At 47.1% G+C, this 18450-nt stretch overlaps 1 protein-coding gene across 4 annotated transcripts; it reads right to left on the reverse strand.

Annotated features, from left to right (window-relative positions):
• Positions 1–2740: 2740 nt before the first annotated feature.
• LOC108028319 (mediator of RNA polymerase II transcription subunit 12) lies at positions 2741–17517 on the reverse strand. 4 transcript variants are annotated; one of them, XM_017100050.3, is made up of 10 exons: positions 17392–17517; positions 16294–16423; positions 15574–15662; positions 14816–15507; positions 14495–14722; positions 12566–13774; positions 11305–11442; positions 11119–11243; positions 6899–11056; positions 2741–6842 (listed from the first exon to the last, which is right to left on the reverse strand). In XM_017100050.3, the coding sequence occupies exons 2-10, from the start codon at positions 16319–16321 to the stop codon at positions 4174–4176; spliced, it is 9336 nt and encodes a 3111-aa protein (XP_016955539.1). In that variant the 5' UTR covers positions 16322–16423; positions 17392–17517; the 3' UTR covers positions 2741–4173. The 4 variants fall into 4 exon arrangements, 2 of the variants coding, with proteins under 2 accessions (XP_016955539.1, XP_016955537.1); XM_017100048.3 differs by having other exon boundaries at positions 11305–11889; XR_001768379.3 differs by lacking the exons at positions 2741–6842; positions 6899–11056; positions 11119–11243; positions 11305–11442 and having other exon boundaries at positions 13595–13678; positions 13749–13774; positions 14161–14722.
• Between the last annotated feature and the right edge of the window lie 933 nt (positions 17518–18450).

Consider the following 18450-nt stretch of genomic DNA (forward strand, 5'->3'; position numbering starts at 1 on the left):
TGCCATTTAAATTTAGAAAGTAAAAGGCGCATTATGTGTGACAAACAAATGCCGAGCACTGGGCGCTGAATGCTGGCTTGCTGACTAAGCCAATCGCCAATCTGATTGCATGTTGTTTGCACATTTTCCTTGATTTGCACCGAAGCCAACTGCACACGAAATCAATAAAAGTCAATTTTAACGTGCCCATTACACAAATGTAATGTAATAATTACACTAGCCAAGAACCATTTGTGACGGTGATTACACAATGCCCTAAAGAGGCGATCGTGAAAAGATATTTAATTGTCTTTTGATTGCCAGTGCTTCCATAGGAATTGTCAAGAGGAGAAAATTAATTGGACACAATAATATAGGGGGCCAGGGATATTCCTGAGTAATGGGTTTTATAAGTTTTCTAATCATATTTTATAAGTCTATATATCAAAATGTGTTATAAATTTTTTTAATTCGGTTTTAGGAACCATTAGAAGACATCGAAAGTGCCAAAAATAAGGAGAATTTGGGTTTTCAATATCAAATAGTTGTGTTTTTATCCAAAAATTGTTAAATAAAATAAATAAAATATCTGCCGAGGATTTTGTAAAAAATTGCATAATTATATATAATTAGACTATAAATCAATGAAAATTATATGGCAATGTTCCCTCATTACGGGTAACATTTTAGGATCTATTAGAAATCATCAGAGGGGTATAAAATAATGACGAATTTTATAGTTACAAGATTAAATCTTTTTTATCTAAAAATATTTGTATTCAATTATGATTCGTTTATATGAATTATAGCCTTATAAAATACCTATCTTCCGATCTAAAATACCTTCCTAACAACATGGAATACCTCGACCACCTTCGCCCAGCTGATACACCCAATTAAATAGCACGTTCTATTCGATCGCAGTGCAACAAAATTGCGGCGAGAACTGAAAATATCTATATAGTGTGCACCTTGCTTATAGAGTGGAATATCAAGCCTCAACGCCATAGCAACAATTACGGCTGCGACTGCATAAATTGAGTGACCTTTTTGGTCACCAACGTAACGACGACGCACAATATTGTTTCAGTTTTTCCTTTTTTTCTGCTACTCTTCCAACATGATTATTATGTATTATTTGCTTAGTTTCAGCTCCAGCGGCGAGCTCGTAAATTATGCAATAATGCGGCACATAAATCTCGAGCCGGAGGCTGTTTTAGAATGCCCCCGCCTGCCGGCAGGTGAATTCGCAGCGTGACTACACACAATGAGGGACCATGTACGGATGCCACGCCTTCTTCGGCCAATTAGAATACCTCAATAACTGAATCCGAATCTGAATATCTGAAATTCTCAGGTTAATCGACAAAGGCAGAGCCGCCGAATGATTGCGTGTCAATAACATCGCAAGAATTTCGCGCACAGAACGTTAACAATCGTTACGCAACTGCCGGCATTTAATTAACAAATTGCAATTTAAATATTCTCGAATTTATTATGCACGCTTGCAGTTCGTTATAATTTTAAATGTTTGCCCGCCGGTTTGACTTGATTTTTTCCATTTTTTGGTGCTGTGTTTGCTTTAATTTCCATACATTTTCAAACCGTTTCGACCGCTGGTGCCTGGTGAATAAACCAATTAGCATGCGCAGTAATTGTTATAAATATAAAGATCAATTCAACAGGCTCCAACCGGATGGAAATTTCGCTTACCGCCGGCCAGCAAAGTGGCTCAGAGATCATTAATCACAAGAACTTTGCGTGGTTCATAAATAGACTCAATGACTCAAAGCCATATCTTTGATATAGATTACGACGTATTAATGGGTGTTGAAAACCCGGCTAATTGCCGGAAAACCCCAAGGAAGAGGGCATTGGATCCGAACTGGGGCTGCGGGCTGCGTTAGTCACGCATTTTATATTTCATTAGCGGCATGTTCGGGGTAATTGGGTGTTTTTCCTTAACCTGCTTCGCAACACGTCATCGCCGGAGTTTTGACCTCTCACCCCGGCGCTGATTTGCCCTCTCGAAAAGTCAAGACTCCCGGGTTAACCCCGCCGCCGCATGTCATTCCACTGCACTCCGGCTCAAGAAAATGCTGTAATCGCCGGTGCGCCGACAATTAAATCCGATCAATTGCTCTCAGCAATGCGCGATTCGAAAGCCTGCTTCCCGACTTCGTGCCGTTCTAGAAGACCTGCGCACAGATGATCGATGGAGGTGTTCCATAAGCCGTGTGGCGTACCTAGTATAGCCTTAATCAAGCACAGCTGTCTGCAATTGCAGTCTGGGAATTGGGAACTGGCAACTGGGAACAGCAGCTGGTGAAGGGCAGTAATTGTATGCAAATGAACGCGTGCCGCGAGTCGAGAGTCGAGAGCCTCAAATTGCATAATAATTGTTGGGCGAAATTATCGCCTTGGACTTCTGTTTTTTTCGTACAATATGCAATAGAATTCTTTATTGTAATTTACTCTTGTTGCTGCTGCCGTGGCCTATACATACAGATTTATGTATAATGTGCTCTCGCTGCATTTACTGCATATAATATATATGTTTGTGTATATATATATATAATTTATTCATTATTAATATAATATTTAGCTTGTGGTTCTTTAAATATGTTTGTTGCTGCTCTGTTATGCTCTAGGTACCGTCTCTTCGCAACCTCGTATCGCTGCTCGTCCACTTGTGGTTTATCAACTATGTTATCGTAATTAAATTTAAAATTTACGTTTGCAAAACGAAAGCTTTAACAACTTAACTGAATACGGGTTCTCTTGTTTATTGTTTTCACTATATAGTATATATATTAAATATTATTACGGGCGCTCGGTTAATGCCTTTCCATCTCGTTTCATCTGCTCTGTTCGCCTTTGATGGCGACTAAGACACTTTTTTATTCATATTTCATAATGTTTAATTGTTTGCTTTTCGTCAAATCTATATCGATTTTTACATCGTTTAAAGCTACAATTTGAGATGTGTAAAAACGAGAAAAGTCTTTACATGTCTGTTTTAGTTCTTCCTGTATGTACAGCAAATGTTTTATTGGGATTTGGGCGGGGATGAGGGACTAGGCGGAATGTTGCACATATGTGAGCTCTGTGGGTGGACATGGGTCTACTTTACTTGATGGGTGGAGCTTAATGATTAAACCGTACTGTTTCCTTAGCATATTTAACAAAAATTTATACATCTGCTTGGCGTTCTACAAACTAAAAGTGCTTCGTTTTTAGCTTTAGTTGTGTTGCGAATCTCTTTGTTTAGCTGGATTAATAAATATTTCAACAAATCGCCCGCATCACGAATCGATAATAGTCATAATAGTCATAGTTATAAAATTAATAATCGTAGTTAATTTACACGAGTTCTATAGTTACGAGTTAAATTCTGGAAAAAACTAAAATCTAATTATAGTCAGGAGGGGGCTTTAGAGTAATTCTTTGAATTTTTGCATTATTTCTCTTTCGCTTTTCTGCTTAGTTTCTTTGTTAAGCATTTAAAACAAATTAAGTTCAATTAAAATAGATTACAGGCCTAATTAGCTACACCGATTAAAATTAATTGTCATTAACAAAAGACTTAAAACCTAAAAACTACCAAGAGTTACAAACTACAGACCAACAAACTTGCTAATTAGGCGTGGCCAAAGTCCAGGGCGCAACTGCAGTCAAAAGGAAACATTGCACAAAAAAAGATGTTCATAGAATACAAAAAATAAAATCGCGGCAAAGCCAGAGGGTGCGGGCAGTGGAATTCGAGTCTCGCAAATGAATATCAAACAGCAGTAAAAAACAATCATGCCTCCAGAAGATTACCTCACTTGTACATACAAATTCAGCTTCTTGCTAGAATACAAGTTGGTTCTCCAACTTTTGGTTTCTCTAATGAAATATTTTAAAAACTGCCAATTAAGAATTTCTTTAAGCGTGAAATCGAGATAAACTTTTAAACTTAAAAAAATAGAATAGTTCCTAAAATTCCGCCGAATAAACTCTGGTGCTTGTTAACCTCTTTGGAACCAATTTGTGTGTGAGTTTGAAACCTTTCTAAGCCTGTGTGCTCCTTTGATCTCATCGCTGAGTGGCTGCTGAGGAAGCTGAAGCTGCCGCTGATCCCGACGCTGTTCCAGTTGCCGCCCCCGTCAGGTCGTCTCCTTGGAGATCCACGTTGGCGGCACTGGCGTACTGCTAAAACCATGACTGCCGGTTAATGTCGTACGGCTTGGGCATGCCCAGTGCGGCGCGCTGATAGGCGGATGGCGGCGGTGGCGGTTGCCCGTATCCGGCTGCCGCCGCCGCCGCTGCCGGCCCACCCAGCAGACTTTGGTTGAAGATCATTCGAGTGTGGAAGTCATCACGCCGCAGGTACTGCTGATACAGCTGCGAGTTGGGATCCGCAAACGGATAGGTAGCCGCTGCCCGCGAGGAAGGATGTGCCGCCGCCAGGAAGGGATACGATCCGGCTGCCGAGTTCAGTGGATTTTGACTCTTGTCCGCCGCATTCCCACTTGGATTCGCGGACGCTCCACTGTGTGCCGGCGCTGGTGGCATATAGTATGGATTGGGGGCGTCTCTGAACTGATCCAAATAGCTGCTAGCTGCCGCTGCTTGATCGCCGTACAAGCCCAGAGCTCCTGGTGTAGGCGCAAAGTTGAAGGCACTCCCTGGAACCATGCCACCTGTAGATGTCTTCAATGAAATGGCTGCCGCATCGGCCGCCGTCTGATTGCTGGTGGTTCCACTGGTGGCCGGCGTTGCTGCTGAGCTGCCCACTGGCGAGGAGACTCCTCCGGACTTTAGACCGGCATACAATTGGAAGCCTTGGTGCAGCGCCTGCGCATGCGCCTGCAGCTGGTTATTGGTGGCAACGGCGGCGGAAACGGAGGCCACCGACTGAGGCATATTGTATTGCGGCATGGCTTGGTGCTGCTGCTGTTGGGCGGCCACTTGTTGCTGTTGCTGCTGCTGCTGCTGGGCCGCCACTTGTTGCTGCTGTTGATGCTGCTGCTGGGCGGCAGCCTGTTGCTGGTGTTGCGCCTGTTGCTGCTGTTGTTGCTGCTGCTTGGCCGCTGCAGCTGCTGCTTCTGCTGCAATTGTGGCTGCCTTCTTCTTCCTTCCCCTTTTCGCTGGAGCCTTGACTTCTGCAGGGGCAACTGCAGGAGCTTGCTGCTGTTGTGGCGGCTGCTGCTGCTGCTGTTGGTGAGCGGGATTGTTGTTGCCGGGAACATAATTACCCGGCAGTTGCTGCGCAGGATTCCCATAGGCGGTGGCTGCTGAACTTGAAGCACTGTACATGTGAGCTGCCGGCGGCATGGTCTTGTCGAAATAGTTTCCCGCATAGCCCAGCATGGATTGCATTAAGGGATTGCTGTAGGTTTGGGGAGGAGGCGGCGTGGGTTTGTTGTAGGCAGCCAGGTGGTGCGTCTGGCTGAGATGATGCTGGTGGGCAGTCGAGGGCAGGTTGATCATATTGCTGGTCATGTCGCCGGTCACAGCAGCAGAAACAGTTGACTGCGATGCGGTTGGTTTGTCCGGCACTGCAGCTTGCTGTTGCTGAGCTGTATAGTTGTGGTTTAGCTGTGTCTGCTGCTGCTGGTAGTTTAGTTGTTGCGACTGTTGCTGTTGTTGCTGCTGCTGCGGTAACTTCTGAGCCTGCGCTTGCTGCTGCTGCTGCTGTGGCTGTTGGTAGTTTTGAGTAAGCGCCGCCTGCAGCTGCGTTAGATGTGGCTGCGTCTGCTGGGATTGCTGCTGAGCCTGAGGCTGCGACTGTTGACTTGTCTGCTGCTTGCTTGCGGTCACTTGTGGCGACTGCTGCTGTTGCTGTTGCAGCTGACAACTGTTGTCCTTGGCAAAGTCCTTGGGAAAACCCATGGCCGCCGCTCGGTTGTACATCTCGAATGCCTTATCAGGTGCAATGTTTCCTAGTGGTTTTCCAAAAGCCATGGAACCCAGGAAACTATTAAACATTTGCTGTTGTTTGTTAAGCAGCGATTGCGTTTGGTTCTGGGTTTGTTGCTGCTGCTGCTGTTGTTGTTGCTGCAACTGCGGCTGCTGAGCAGGAGTTTCGTCTATTTTTGCCATTTTATTCGCCGCATTACCACTGTAATCCATACCAAGTTCCTCTCCAGGACGTTTTAGTGGATTTATCAGGGTATCTGTTTTGGGAGGCTGTTGCATTTGATGCTGCATAAATGTGGCCATATCACTGCCGTACGTGGGCGGCACAATTTTTTGCTGTTGCTGCTGCTGCTGTTGTTGTTGTTGTTGCAAAGTATCCACTGCATCTGCTGCGGCTGCTGCATTAGCTGCGGCATTTGTCGACTGGTATTGCGCATAGGTTGGATATTTCGGCTTATGCTGCTGCTGATGGGCCAGCACCTGTTGCTGTTGTTGTTGCTGTTGCTGTGTCTGCTGTTGCTGAGGAGTCTGCAACTGTTGCTGCTGTTGTTGCGGTGCCTGTAACTGTTGCTGTTGTTGCTGAGGTGTTTGCAATTGTTGCTGTGGTGCTTGCAACTGTTGCTGCTGTTGAGGCGAGTTTGCTTGTAATTGCTGCTGCTGTTGATTTGTTGCTTGCAATTGCTGCTGTGTTGCTTGTTGCATTTGTGGCTGCTGCTGTAATTGCCCTGCTTGTTGCTGCTGCTGTTGCTGTGTGGCCTGGTTTACAGTATTGGTTATACTCGGCGGCAACAGGCTGCGGTTCAGACTCCAGTCATTATTGGGCTTGGTTATTGAGGCGGTTGAGGAAGCAGAAGTCGGCAGAGGATTAATCAGAGTAGCTGGATTATACAAGGATCGCTGTTGCTGTTGAAGTTGCTGGTAGCTATCGTGAGTGGGCGCATAACCATTATTGCTCAGAGCTGGAATAAAGATGCCTTTAATATGGGTATGAACTGCAAAAGATATAAGCACTTACGCGTTGAAGACACGGCACCTGTTGCAGGTTGCACTGGTGGAACCACGGGCGGCTGCACCTGTTGCTGCGGTTGCTGGTATGGTGACAGCACGGGCTGCTGGTACGGCGAGTGCTGCTGCTCCGCCGGTGACTGAGCCAGCGGAGTGGGTGGTTGCGTGGCCGCCGAGGATGCAGGCGATTCCACACTATGCATGGGACTGAGACCCTGCTGATGGGCCGCCGGACTGTGAGAGGGCTGCGAGGTTTGCTGTTGCTGCTGCTGCTGAGTGGCGGGTGGATGATATGGTGAGTGCTGCTGCTGGTGGTACGGCGACTGGCCATGATATGGCGACGGGTGCGTCGATTGCGATTGCTGCGGGGTGGTGTACGGAGAACTCTGCGGCTGTTGGTAGGGCGAATGTGGGTTCGGGGTGCTCGGACTCATCGATGAGTTGTAATCCGATTCCTGGGAGCGTGGCTGCTTGTATTGATCGTATATAGGAAGCGGGGATGTGGAAGAGTAGGCCGGAGTCTTGGACGCCTCAGAGCCCGAAGGATTGTAGCTGTTCCCACCTCCATAGGGTGACGTTCCACTCATATCCGGAGTGGAGACATTAGGCGACGAGGCGGAGGAGTAGATGTGCTGGGAGTACTGGGGATACGGAGAATTCATCTCCCTGGGACTGCAGCTCTTGTCCGGACTGCTTTTGGTCGTGGTGTCCTGGTAGAAACCCACTTTGATGGCTCCATTGAGGGGATAGGGCGAGGCTGGCTTCCCCATATCATCATTGGGCTTGGGAGAAACCATGATGGGAGATGCTCCAATGGGTGAGGCACCAATTGGGGAAGTATAAGAGCCAGCCGCATAGGATCCGTAGCGCTCATCGATGGCTATTCTTGGGGAATCAGGATCCTGGCTAAAGGAACTTCTCTCTGAATTCGTGCTGCCAGTGCTAGGCTTCCTTTGGCGCATCACCGTTGGCAGCGAGAAGTTATCCCCGGCAGGCGAATGCGCTGGTGGAGCCACCTTTGCGTCACCTTGAAGATCCTGCGAGGGCGCCTGTTGCTTGTCCTCCTCCTCGGACTTTTTGCTAACCTTTGGACCACCGAAAGCCTTTAGCCAGGCGCTGAGATTGGGCTTCTCCTTCTGGCTTGCTTCGGTTTTTGACGTTTCGGAGGATTTTCCAATTTTGCTGAGTTCAAGAAGAGCTTCAAATGGCTTCGGAGGCTCTTTGTTTGGGGTCGTGGGTGTCGAGGTGTTCTCCGACTTGGTTTCCTCGTTCGGACTATCACCTTCATCTGTGGCCTTCTTCCCAGACATTTCCTCAAGACTTTTACCCAATGAAAAATCTTGCGTCTTCAGAACCGTACCCAAACTTAGTTTGGGCGCTCCTTCGCATGTTTCGGTGATGAGAGCATTCTTCAGCTCCTTGACCTTCGTGGCAACTGGATTAGCGCCTGAGTGCGAGTCTGCACTCTCCTCCGTAGATTTGCCGGCTACATTCTGTAAGAGATTTCCCTTTGCCTTGCCTGGTTGGAGCCGTTCGATTGTCCTCATCACATTCGTCTTGGCTTTCACCTGCTGAGCTTGGGCAGCTTGAGCCGCCTGTTTTTCTTTCAGCGACTTGCGCTTGGCCTCCTTGGCCAGCTGCTGTTTGATGTGAGGCGGCGGTGGTGGATTGAGGATGAGCTGGGTGGTGCTCGGCTCCTTTGGTTTGGGAAGCGGGAGCAGTGGCGGAGGAGCAGGCGTCGGCGTCGGAGCAGCTGCCACAGGTAAGGGAGTAGCCATCGAATTATTAGAGCAATTCGAACTGGAGGCCGCAGTGGCGGACGTGCTGCCAATGGAGTTCCCAGAGTGCATCGAATGCGGTGGAGTTCCACAACTGCTGCTCACACTGCTCGGCGTGGGAGCCACGGATTCCAATTCCGACTTGCTAGCTGGCTCCTTTGGTTCGCTCACCAGATCATTGAGTGCCTCTGCCAATTTGGTTGGCACCAGCTCCGCTTTTGGAGCAGCCAATGGCACTGGTCGTCGAAAATCTGCCGCGTCTAGTTTACTACCTATTCCCGAGTCAAAATCATCCAAGAGATTATACCGGGATGGTGAATTGCTAGCCGAACTGAACTCTGTAAACCGGGGAGTGTGCTCCAGCCAGCGATTTATGTCTTTGAGAGTCTGTTCGGTTTCCACGTCCAATGCTTCGAGGTTTGTGTTATTGTTGGTCTGCGGTTGGCCCGCTGCCTTTTGGGCTGCCTTTTTGCTGGAAGCCTTCTTGCCAGACCCCTTTTCACTTGGCTTGTCGGCTGGTTTTGGAGGCGGCGGCATTTGTTTGTCGGGTCTTTTCTTGGCTGCCGCTTTTCCTGGCGCTTCCTTGGTCTTACTGGGCGCTGGTGTGGGAGTGGCGGGAGTTGGAACAGGAGGTTCTTTTATGGTTTCCGAAGGAGCTACCGGTGCAGGCGATTTTTCTCTTGGAGGTTTTTCCGCTACTTTCGGTTGCTCCTCCTTTTTCTTAGACTTTTCGGTCTGTTTCTCGGAGTCGACTTTCGAGGATTTTTCATGTTTTTCCGGCTTATCTGACTCCTTTGATCGCTTTTGGTCTTTGCTCTTGCGCCCGCGCTTGTGTTCCACAGGTTCGGGGGACTTTTCTCGCTTTGGTGCGGGCTTTTTGCTTTCCCTACTGCTCTTGGTGCTTACTGGCTTGGAGTCCTCGGAGGGAGCTATCGAGTTGGAGGCGCTGGAACCACTCAGGGCAGCACGACTGCGTCGGTACTTAATCACATCGTACTTGTCCATGAAAGGCAGCAGCATCTCCAGTTCAGCCTGCTCAGCTGCGGCTGCAGCGGCGGCTGCCGAGATTGGGGAATCCTCCTTGCCCTTTTTGTGCTTGTTGCGGGATTTGTCTTTGTCCTTCTCCTTATCTTTCTCCTTGTCTCTACTCTTCTTTTCCTTTTTCGAGTTCTCCGCCTTTTTTCCTTTCTTTGCTACCGGCGGACGCTCCTCGGAGCTGGCCCGGCTGCTGCTCAGAGATTTAAAGTCGCCGTCAGAGTCTCGGGAGGATTTCGCCCCATCCGCTTCATCCTGGTGCCGGGCACTTAGTTTAGTGGTTTCCGCTGTGGAAACCTTTTTTACGGTGGTCAGCAGCTCGGAGAGATCATCGTTAAGGGCACTTTTTGAGTATTTCTTGTGGAGATCAACCTTGAAGGGGGACATGCTGCGAGACCGCGAGCTGTCCTCATCATCGTCTTCTCCCGCAGGCTGATCATCCGCATCTTCCTCCAGGTCGGCGGCGGATTCGGCTAGCGCAGCAGCTGCCGTCGGAGGCAGCTGTTTCTTGACATCCATATCAGACAGCTCGCTGTCCATCGAGTCGTCCTTTGCCTTGCGTCCACCCTTGCCCTTGCCTTTCACCTGACGTTTGACTGGCGTGGGCATCTTTACTTTGGACTCAGCGGGCACTGATTTCTTCTTCTGTGCCGCTATCGTTCGCGCTGTGGGCTTAATTAGGGACTTGGCTTTGGCCAACGATAAGTGGTCATCATCGCTGTAGTTCTCGCTCTCGCGGCTGTCGCTTGGATCCGATTCCAGGTCCGACTCGGGGGCCAACTTCTTGGCACCCTTTTTGGTCTTTTGCTGCTGTTTGCTGGGTTTCGAAGCGGACTTCTCTCCCTTGGTCTTACGTCCCCGCTTGGATGAAGTTGACTCCTTGTCCTTCTCCTTATCTTTCTCTCGTTCCTTATCTTTCTCCTTTTCCTTGGCCACCTTGCCCGTTTTGCTTTTCTTGCTCGCTGGCGGCGGAGGAGGTGGAGGTGGTGGCGTTGGTTCCCGCTCGGTCTCCAAGTCCTCATCATCCGTTTCCAGATCCGCCTTACTCTTGGTCTTCTTTTTGCGCCTTTTGTCTTTTTCCTTACGCTTGCGTTTTAGGGCTTTTTGCGGGGCCTCCGCTTCGATCTCGCTGAGATCCTCGTCGGCGCTGCTCTCCACACGACCTGGCGCATCCTTCTCCGTTTCCTCCTTGGCCTTCTTGCTGAAGTACTTCTCGCGAAACACGTTCATTTTGGAGTCGGCGGCGGGATAGCTCAGATTGGGATCGTCGTCCTCGTCGTCGGAGAGATTATCAAAGTATTTTTTGGTGGCCTTCTCGAAAGCATCCTGCAGATTGTTAACCATCTCAGTATATTCTGTGGAAGAAGGTGATTATATTATATTTTAATACGATTGTTGTTGAAAAAGTTAATTATACCATTATTGTGCCCATTGTATAATCTGCAGTTGTTGACAATCAAGCGAAAGTCGTTTCGGAATTCACTGAACTTGTGATATTCGCCGCTGTCCAGCTTGTCCTCCATCTTCAAAAGGTCCATGGGTCTGCAAAATAATTTTTTTTCAATTAAAGACATTTTCTTTGTAAGGGATTAATACCACCCACCTCCTGATGATCGAGTAGTAGCGCGGTGCTATATCCTCCTCGACGGGATCCACAAATGGCCAGGCATCCCGATGGTTCTTCACGTAGACGAGCACCTTGTGCATTCCGATCTGCAGGACCTCCTCCGTTTCGGTGAAGCTAAGAATATTCGCATGATTGGAGGAGTTGTACGTTGAATTGTTGTTTGTGGTTGTTACTGGGTGGTGTTGTTGTGGTGTGCTTGTTGCATTTGTTGTGTGAGGATGATTATTATTATTGTTGTTGTTGTTGTTGATATGGGTTAGGGAGTGGTGCGATTTGGATTTGTGTTTGCTGTTGTTACTGTAAATATTAGTGGTATGGTGATAGTGGTGGGTGTGGTGTGAGTGGGAGTTTTGGTTGCTGTGGTTATTCTGATTATGATTGTAATTCGAATTGTTTTGATATCCCTGCGACGTTGTCGTTGTTGCTGTTGTTGTAGCCGATGCCGTCGTTGTTGAGTGGCTGTTGTTGTTGTTGTGACTGTGGTGCGGCGCGTGCTTATGGTTGTTGTTGTTAAGGCTGCTGTTGTTGTTGGTGGTGCTACGGTTGCTACTATTTACATGGCTACATTTTATCGGGGTTTTTTGGGTTTTTGATGAACAACAGTCGGAATGTTTTTTCGTTTGTTTTGCGGGTGGGTACAAAAGTTTACAATAACAATGATAAATATGTTAATCAATTGATCATATTATATACAATTTGATGGGTGAATGAATGAAAAGAGCCGACAACATGCAAAGCCTTATAGATAAACTCAATAGTTGTTACGAATTTCGTGTGATAACTTAGGAAAGAGAAAATGTTATAGAAATAAAACCGAGACCACAGCAAAGGGCCCAAACTCAATAATCAAAATCAACAACAATACAGAGTTGAGCATCATGAACACTTATGCATGAGAGATACAATTATACCTTGATTAAGTTTTTTCCAAATTGTGTTTAGTGTCTTGTTAATGTTTTATTGGCCAATTTTGCAATTTAGATTTTTAGAATTAAAATAATCTGATTTGTAAGACCTGTAGTATGTTGTTAGTATGTATTTTCAGGGAAATTTTTTGCTTAAAAAGGAAAATGATTTGTGATGTATGCTTAATCAAGATGTACGTATATCTATGACATGATGCCCACACCTCCAACAGCAAGCAGAAGCATAAGGAATGGTCAAAGAATATGCAGACAGTAAACGGATAGTACGAATGTGTTGTGTCTGGGGATCGAAACTCTCCACCCTCACTTACTCATCGCCACTCTTGTCCGAGTAGGCACCGCTGTTCCGCTCCGCCTTGCTGGACGACGAGGAAGCCGATGAGCCCGCCGCCGACTTCTTGGACTTGCCCGCCTCCGCCTTGCTCAGGTTCCGGTCCGCCTTGTCCGCCACTTTGCTGGCGCTGCTGCTCCCGCTGCTGTTCAGCACAGCCTTCTGTTTTTTGGAGCGCACCGTGCTGGCGGTGGTGGTGGTGCCGCTGTGGCTGCTGCTACCGCTGCTCTGCGGCTCCTGCGATGGCTGCTGCGGCGACGTTTGCTGCTGTGTTTGTTGGGAGCTTCCTCCCGGTATGAATATGTTCCCAGTCAGCGAACTCAGCGAATTGTTTGTCTGCCTGCCGGGCAACTTCACATTTGCCGCTGGCGCCATTGAAGAAGCTATTATTGGTGGCTCTGGGACCACTGCTGCCGGCTGCTCGTCCTGCTCCGATTCGCTGTCATGTGCCACCGGCGAGGGCAGACTGAGATCGGCAATGCTCGTGGCCACCGCAATGGCCGCCGAATTGGTGTCCAGGAGCTGCAGCTGTCGGCAGAAGTTCTCCTTGTCCTCGGGACTTAGAGAAGTAGTTTGCTGGGCACTTTCTGGCTGCTGCTGCTGATGGTGCTGCTGGCCACTTCGTCGTCGCTTGGGCTGGGCACTATTGTTGCTGCTGGTGCTATTGGTGTTGCTGTTGCTATTGCTGTTGCTGTTGTGGTTATTGTTGTCGTCCTCGCCCTCCTCTGCCTCTGAAGCATGCTTGTGTCGCCGCCGATGATGATGATGGTGCTCGCGATCCCGCTCACGATCTCTATCTCGATGGTGTCGCTTCTTCTGCTTCTTTCCCGACTTTTTCTTCTTGTGGTGATGATGATGGTGGTGGTGGTGACTGCTCTTGCTCTTCAATTCCGCCGGCGTTTGCGAATTCGGCGCTTCTGGGGAGCGAAAATCGTCGCCACTTGCTGAGACAGCTAATAATTCCTCCGGTTCCTGCCGCTGCTCCTCCTCCGGCTGCTGCTGTATTGGTTGCTGCTCCGCGTCGACGGCCGCCTGGTCGTCGTCGTTGTCGTCGTCGTCTTCGTCGATTTCTGGCGAGAGGCAGAAGGTTTCCCTGTGGCACAGAAATTCGCTCGAATTAGTTGTGGTTGTTCGTCTGAGGGAGCTTGCGTAGGTTGAAATACCACTAGCCGTCGAAGTTGATTGGGATCTAAAAGATAGTGGGCACAAGAGAAACAAAAACAATGTGATAAATAAGCAAGTAGCAATATTTTTCTATCAACTAAATTCTGAATTATTGTCTGAAGATGTGATGATAATGCACTGAAATCGTATATAAATGTGATTCAATAATATTATTTATTTATTTTAATAAATAGCCAAACAAAATGCGACGCTAACAAATTGTCGGGCTAAGCTGATTTAAAGGCAATTTAATGAGAATTCTATTGAATCATTTTTTTCGCGCTATAATAATCTGATAATAAATGGATATTTGACTTGATTCTGTCAATGTCTGTGGCTCGTGAATGGGATGAAACTGAGAACTCGACTTTAAATAAACTTAGGTACAAATATATCAAAAAGCATGCTTACAGAGTTTTTTTGAAAACGAAATCCAACCAATTCTTCCATATACAAAATTAAATGATGGTCAAAACTCAAATTAAGTGCTGATCCTCGTTCCGCTTATCCTGGTCCTGGGTTAATCGTAGATGTTGACGGTGATTTGATTTGATTTGGCAACACAAATTCACTCAGCAAATCATAAAGTTACGGCAACTCAAAAGATCAATTGAAAACATAAATCAAAGATGCTTTTGGTATGCAAATGTGTTGGATGTTTCTGTTTCGGTGTTGGTTCCTGTTTGTGGATGTGGGATGTGGCCGTCGCTTCTGTCGACCCTCTTAGGAGCATTGGCGTGCTAACCGTCTGCGTGTTCGCTGCTGAGATTGCTGCTGCTGCTGTTGTTGTTGCTGTTGCTGCTGCTGCTGTTGGTGCGGCGGTGCCAGCCAGTGAGCGTTTTGCCGCTCCTGGTAGAGATTCTCCCGCTCCCGACGCTGGCGCTCCTCCTCACGACGCTGGCGTTCCTCCTCCTGCCGCGCCTTCAGCTCCGCGATGTTACGAATGCGACTGGAGTTGCGCACTTGCAGAAGTCTGAGAAGGAAATGAACGAAAACCATTAGTAATGTGATTTTGTAAAACCATTACCTGTATAAAATCCCAATTAATTTTAACTACTGCACTCACTTTCTCCGCCTCAAACGCTCACGCTCGCGGAAAAGCTGCGGCAACTTGGGCAGAAAGTTGTCATCGAGTATGTGAAAGAGTTCGCGCTCCTTGGCGTTCGTCGAGGTCTTGAACTTGGCGGCCAAGTTCTGCCAGTCCTCCTCGGTGAAGCAGATGACCTGCCAGACGGTGCCGTTGCTGCCGATTCCCTTGCTGCCCGACGCTCCGCCAGATGAGGCTCCGTCGCCTCCCGAACCCGAGCCGGACGAACCCGAACTGGAGGCTGCCGCTCCGCCGGTGGCCTTGTCCTCGCGATAGAGCCGCGTGCCGTAGAAGTACCAGTAGCCGGAGTTCTTGGCGTCGTAGCCCAGGGGCTCCACGCGCAGACTGTCCGCCTCTAGATTGCTGAGGATGACCTGCACATCGGCCGAGTCCAGGCGGAAGTGGCACAGATCGTGCAGGATGTGCAGGCGCTTGCGCACGGGCAGCGACTGGAAGTCAATGTCCGTGTCGAAGTGGTTCTCGGTCTGGTGCAGGCGACACTGTTGGCGCAGGAAGCGACGCAAGAACATCTGATAGTTGCTGTGTGTGATTTCCTTGGCTACCGACTGTAGCGCATCGCAGCCCTTGAGAAGGCGCACAATTAACTCGGGCACTAGGGCGACCTGATCCTCATCGCTGGTACCATCGGAGAGCAGCGCCGATTCGAGGTCCTGCGGGAGGGATTTCAGGGGCTTATCAGTTGGATTCTCTGTGGTTTGGTTTAGGCATTTACTTACCTCGATGTCTATGTCGGGCAGATCAAAGGCGGAACTAAACAATGAACAGAAATGCGAAATACACGGTATCTCCCACCATGATTGAATGTCTGTGGAGTAAAGAAGGATTTTATTATAGATTTCGTGTGCTTAATTAAGAGAAGATTTTATATCGAAAGTGTCCATATGTCTAGTATGATTAAAGCCTTTTATAAATCCTGTTAAAATAAGGGTACAGGTTAAAGTTCAGATCCCAATATATATAATTCGAAAATGAAATGAATTGTTTAAAATTAAGATGAGAAATAGTCTTATTTGAAGTTAATGTGCGCTTAGATGAACTTTAATCAATATTATCTATATTTATTCAAGTCGGCAAATCAACTTTAATTTCCCTTGAGGTGTAATATTATATAATATAAATATATATAAATAAATACATATAAATAAATATATATAAATAAATATATATATAAATAAATATATATAAATAAATATATATAAATAAATATATATAAATAAATATATATAAATAAATATATATAAATAAATATATATAAATAAATATGTATAAATAAATATATATAAATAAATATATTAATAAATAAATAAACAAAATAAAGTTGTGGTTTTTATAACTATTATTGATAATATCTAAAAGTGAGCAACTTGAGCAGTAATTTGGATTTATTGGTTACCATCTTAGAAGTTGGTGTACCACTACCCCCGCTTCGAACTCACCTAATAGACCAATAAAAGTAGAAACCATTTATGTATGCTTGCTTATTGGAAACGTTGCTCCTCTGCGGGATGTGAGATGTGACCGAACAATTCCTGGGCCTCTTTGGTGGCTCTCGGTGTGCAAGTCGGGCTGTGTATTATGTACAAAGAAGGTTGTCGGGCGTTAACAAATTAGGCTCAAGTTACGCGGCCCGCGGCCGAAAGTCAAAAGGCGGCAAAAGGGCGAGCGACGAGCAAGCGAAATGTGTGCAACATGTATGTGCGTGTGATGCGGGGACATTTGGCGGCGAGATATACACAAACATCTGGCTTTATCGCTTATCACGCGAGGTGGCGCCCCCGGGGCACGGGGGCCGAGTGGGTGGGCGGTGGGTCAAAGAAAGTACACGAGCACCCCTTTCGCGCGCTTATTTTCACGAAGAGAAAACCAAAACAGACGGCCGACAAGCGGCGGAGGCGTGCGCCAGAGCGGGACGGCAGCAGTGCGGCGGGCCAATAGCCGAACCGCTCACTTTTTCACGTTTGCCTGCCGTCTCGCTCGCGCACGCGGCCACTACTATTTTGACTGCACTGCACTCGCTTATTTTGCAATTATAATGTGCAATTTACACGGCTGCTGGCCAGTTGGCGGATCCCCGCTTTTGGCCACAAACGCACGCGATCTTGGGGACTAGCATCTGGACTCGGCTGGGGAGTGCGGGAACTAAAGGCTGCGACTCAACTCCCAGTTTTTGGGGCATGCGCGCGGCGGCCGACGACCGACGACTTTTCTCCGCCTCTGGTTTTTGCCTGCTGGCCAGTGTGTATTTATTTTTATTAATACACGTATATATACATTTCAGTTACGTGCGAAAATGTCATTTAACTTTCGGGACGCCCATTTCCCAGCGTTTCTTCCTTTCTTTCTGCTTTCCCCCCGTCAATTTCTTTTTTCACACACACACACACACACACACACGCGCGCGCGAGTGCGAAGGCACGCACACAGTCGCAGGCGGAGGGGCTCCATCTGCCCGAAAATATTATTAATTATTTCACAACAACAGCGGTGGGCAGTGGACAAACCACTGCCGCCAGTTTATTGGTCACTCTGCTAACCCTTTTCGATGCCGTGGGCCTGGCTAGCTGCGCGGATAACTAAGATTCGCGTTTTTTGCGCTCCTGGTTAATTTTATTTTCTTCAGCGAGCGAGCAGCAAACGCGGTAGAGGTGGGAGGTGGAGAGTGGAGATGGGCACATCGGTTATCTGGGGAGCTATCGACTATCGATGTTTGCCGCAGCACTAAAATTTCACGCGACACCTATCGGTAATCATGTTTAAATTTAAATTAAAAATAATATGTTAGAAACGTTAATCATAAAATACTTATTTTAAATTAGGTAAAGCACAGTATATTTTACCGACGTCTGCCATTAAAAACAATGGCTTGAAATTTGTAGAGACGGAGGTGGTCTTAGCGATAGTTGTCAGTAAGTTTTTTATTTAGGCAACTATAAATTAGATAAAAATATTTTAAGAAAGTTTACCACAAAAGTTTGGTGCAAATTAACAAAAGTTCAACTGGTTAAGCTTAGATTTGCTTATCTCATCCACTTAATTTTTCCAGTGGGCATTAATATATATATATTCATATATATATATGTATATAATATATTCAAAATAATTGTATTAATGTTTAATATTTAAACTTCATTCGAGTTCCCGCCCATTTGTGAATTTTCTTCTATCCTTCATTCGATACATCGATTACTTTCTGCCGTCTGCTTTCCGCTCGCCATTCGCCTCTACCCCACACTCCACCCCTTACTCAATGCTCTTTTTTTCTTCCCCTTCCCCCACCCCTGCGCGACCAGCTGTGAGCCTAACCTAACTTTTTGGCCCGTTAACTACATGGCGGCGTGCTAGTGTGTGTTGTTGTCTCGCATGCACGTGTGCGTGTGTGTGCGTCAAGTCGCCATGTAGCTCGCCATGTATGTTCTAGAGTAGCTACATGGCATAAATCGCGGGTGGAGGGGCTATCAATTAAAGATTAACCAAAATAATGCAAAACTATCAGCGGCAGCACACCAAACTTTGGCTTGGTTGGATACTCGCGACTTTCTACAGAATATTCATTGGTTATTGTAGCCGAAATTAATTGCATCCATCCGTCTGCC

This window comes from Drosophila biarmipes, chromosome 3L (assembly GCF_025231255.1).
Source record: "Drosophila biarmipes strain raj3 chromosome 3L, RU_DBia_V1.1, whole genome shotgun sequence".
In the NCBI taxonomy this organism is placed as follows: domain Eukaryota; kingdom Metazoa; phylum Arthropoda; class Insecta; order Diptera; family Drosophilidae; genus Drosophila; species Drosophila biarmipes.

Bases quoted from the DNA above. Each gene is read 5' to 3' on its own strand.
- LOC108028319 (XM_017100048.3), bottom strand. From the start codon at position 16,321: ATGGTTTCTACTTTTATTGGTCTATTAG. The intron at 14,723-14,815 runs GTGAGTGCAGTA...TTTCCTTCTCAG, and splicing joins GAGCGTTTGAGGCGGAGAAA to ACTTCTGCAAGTGCGCAACT. The intron at 11,890-12,565 runs GTAAGTGAGGGT...GATAAAATGTAG, and splicing joins TCGGACAAGAGTGGCGATGA to CCATGTAAATAGTAGCAACC.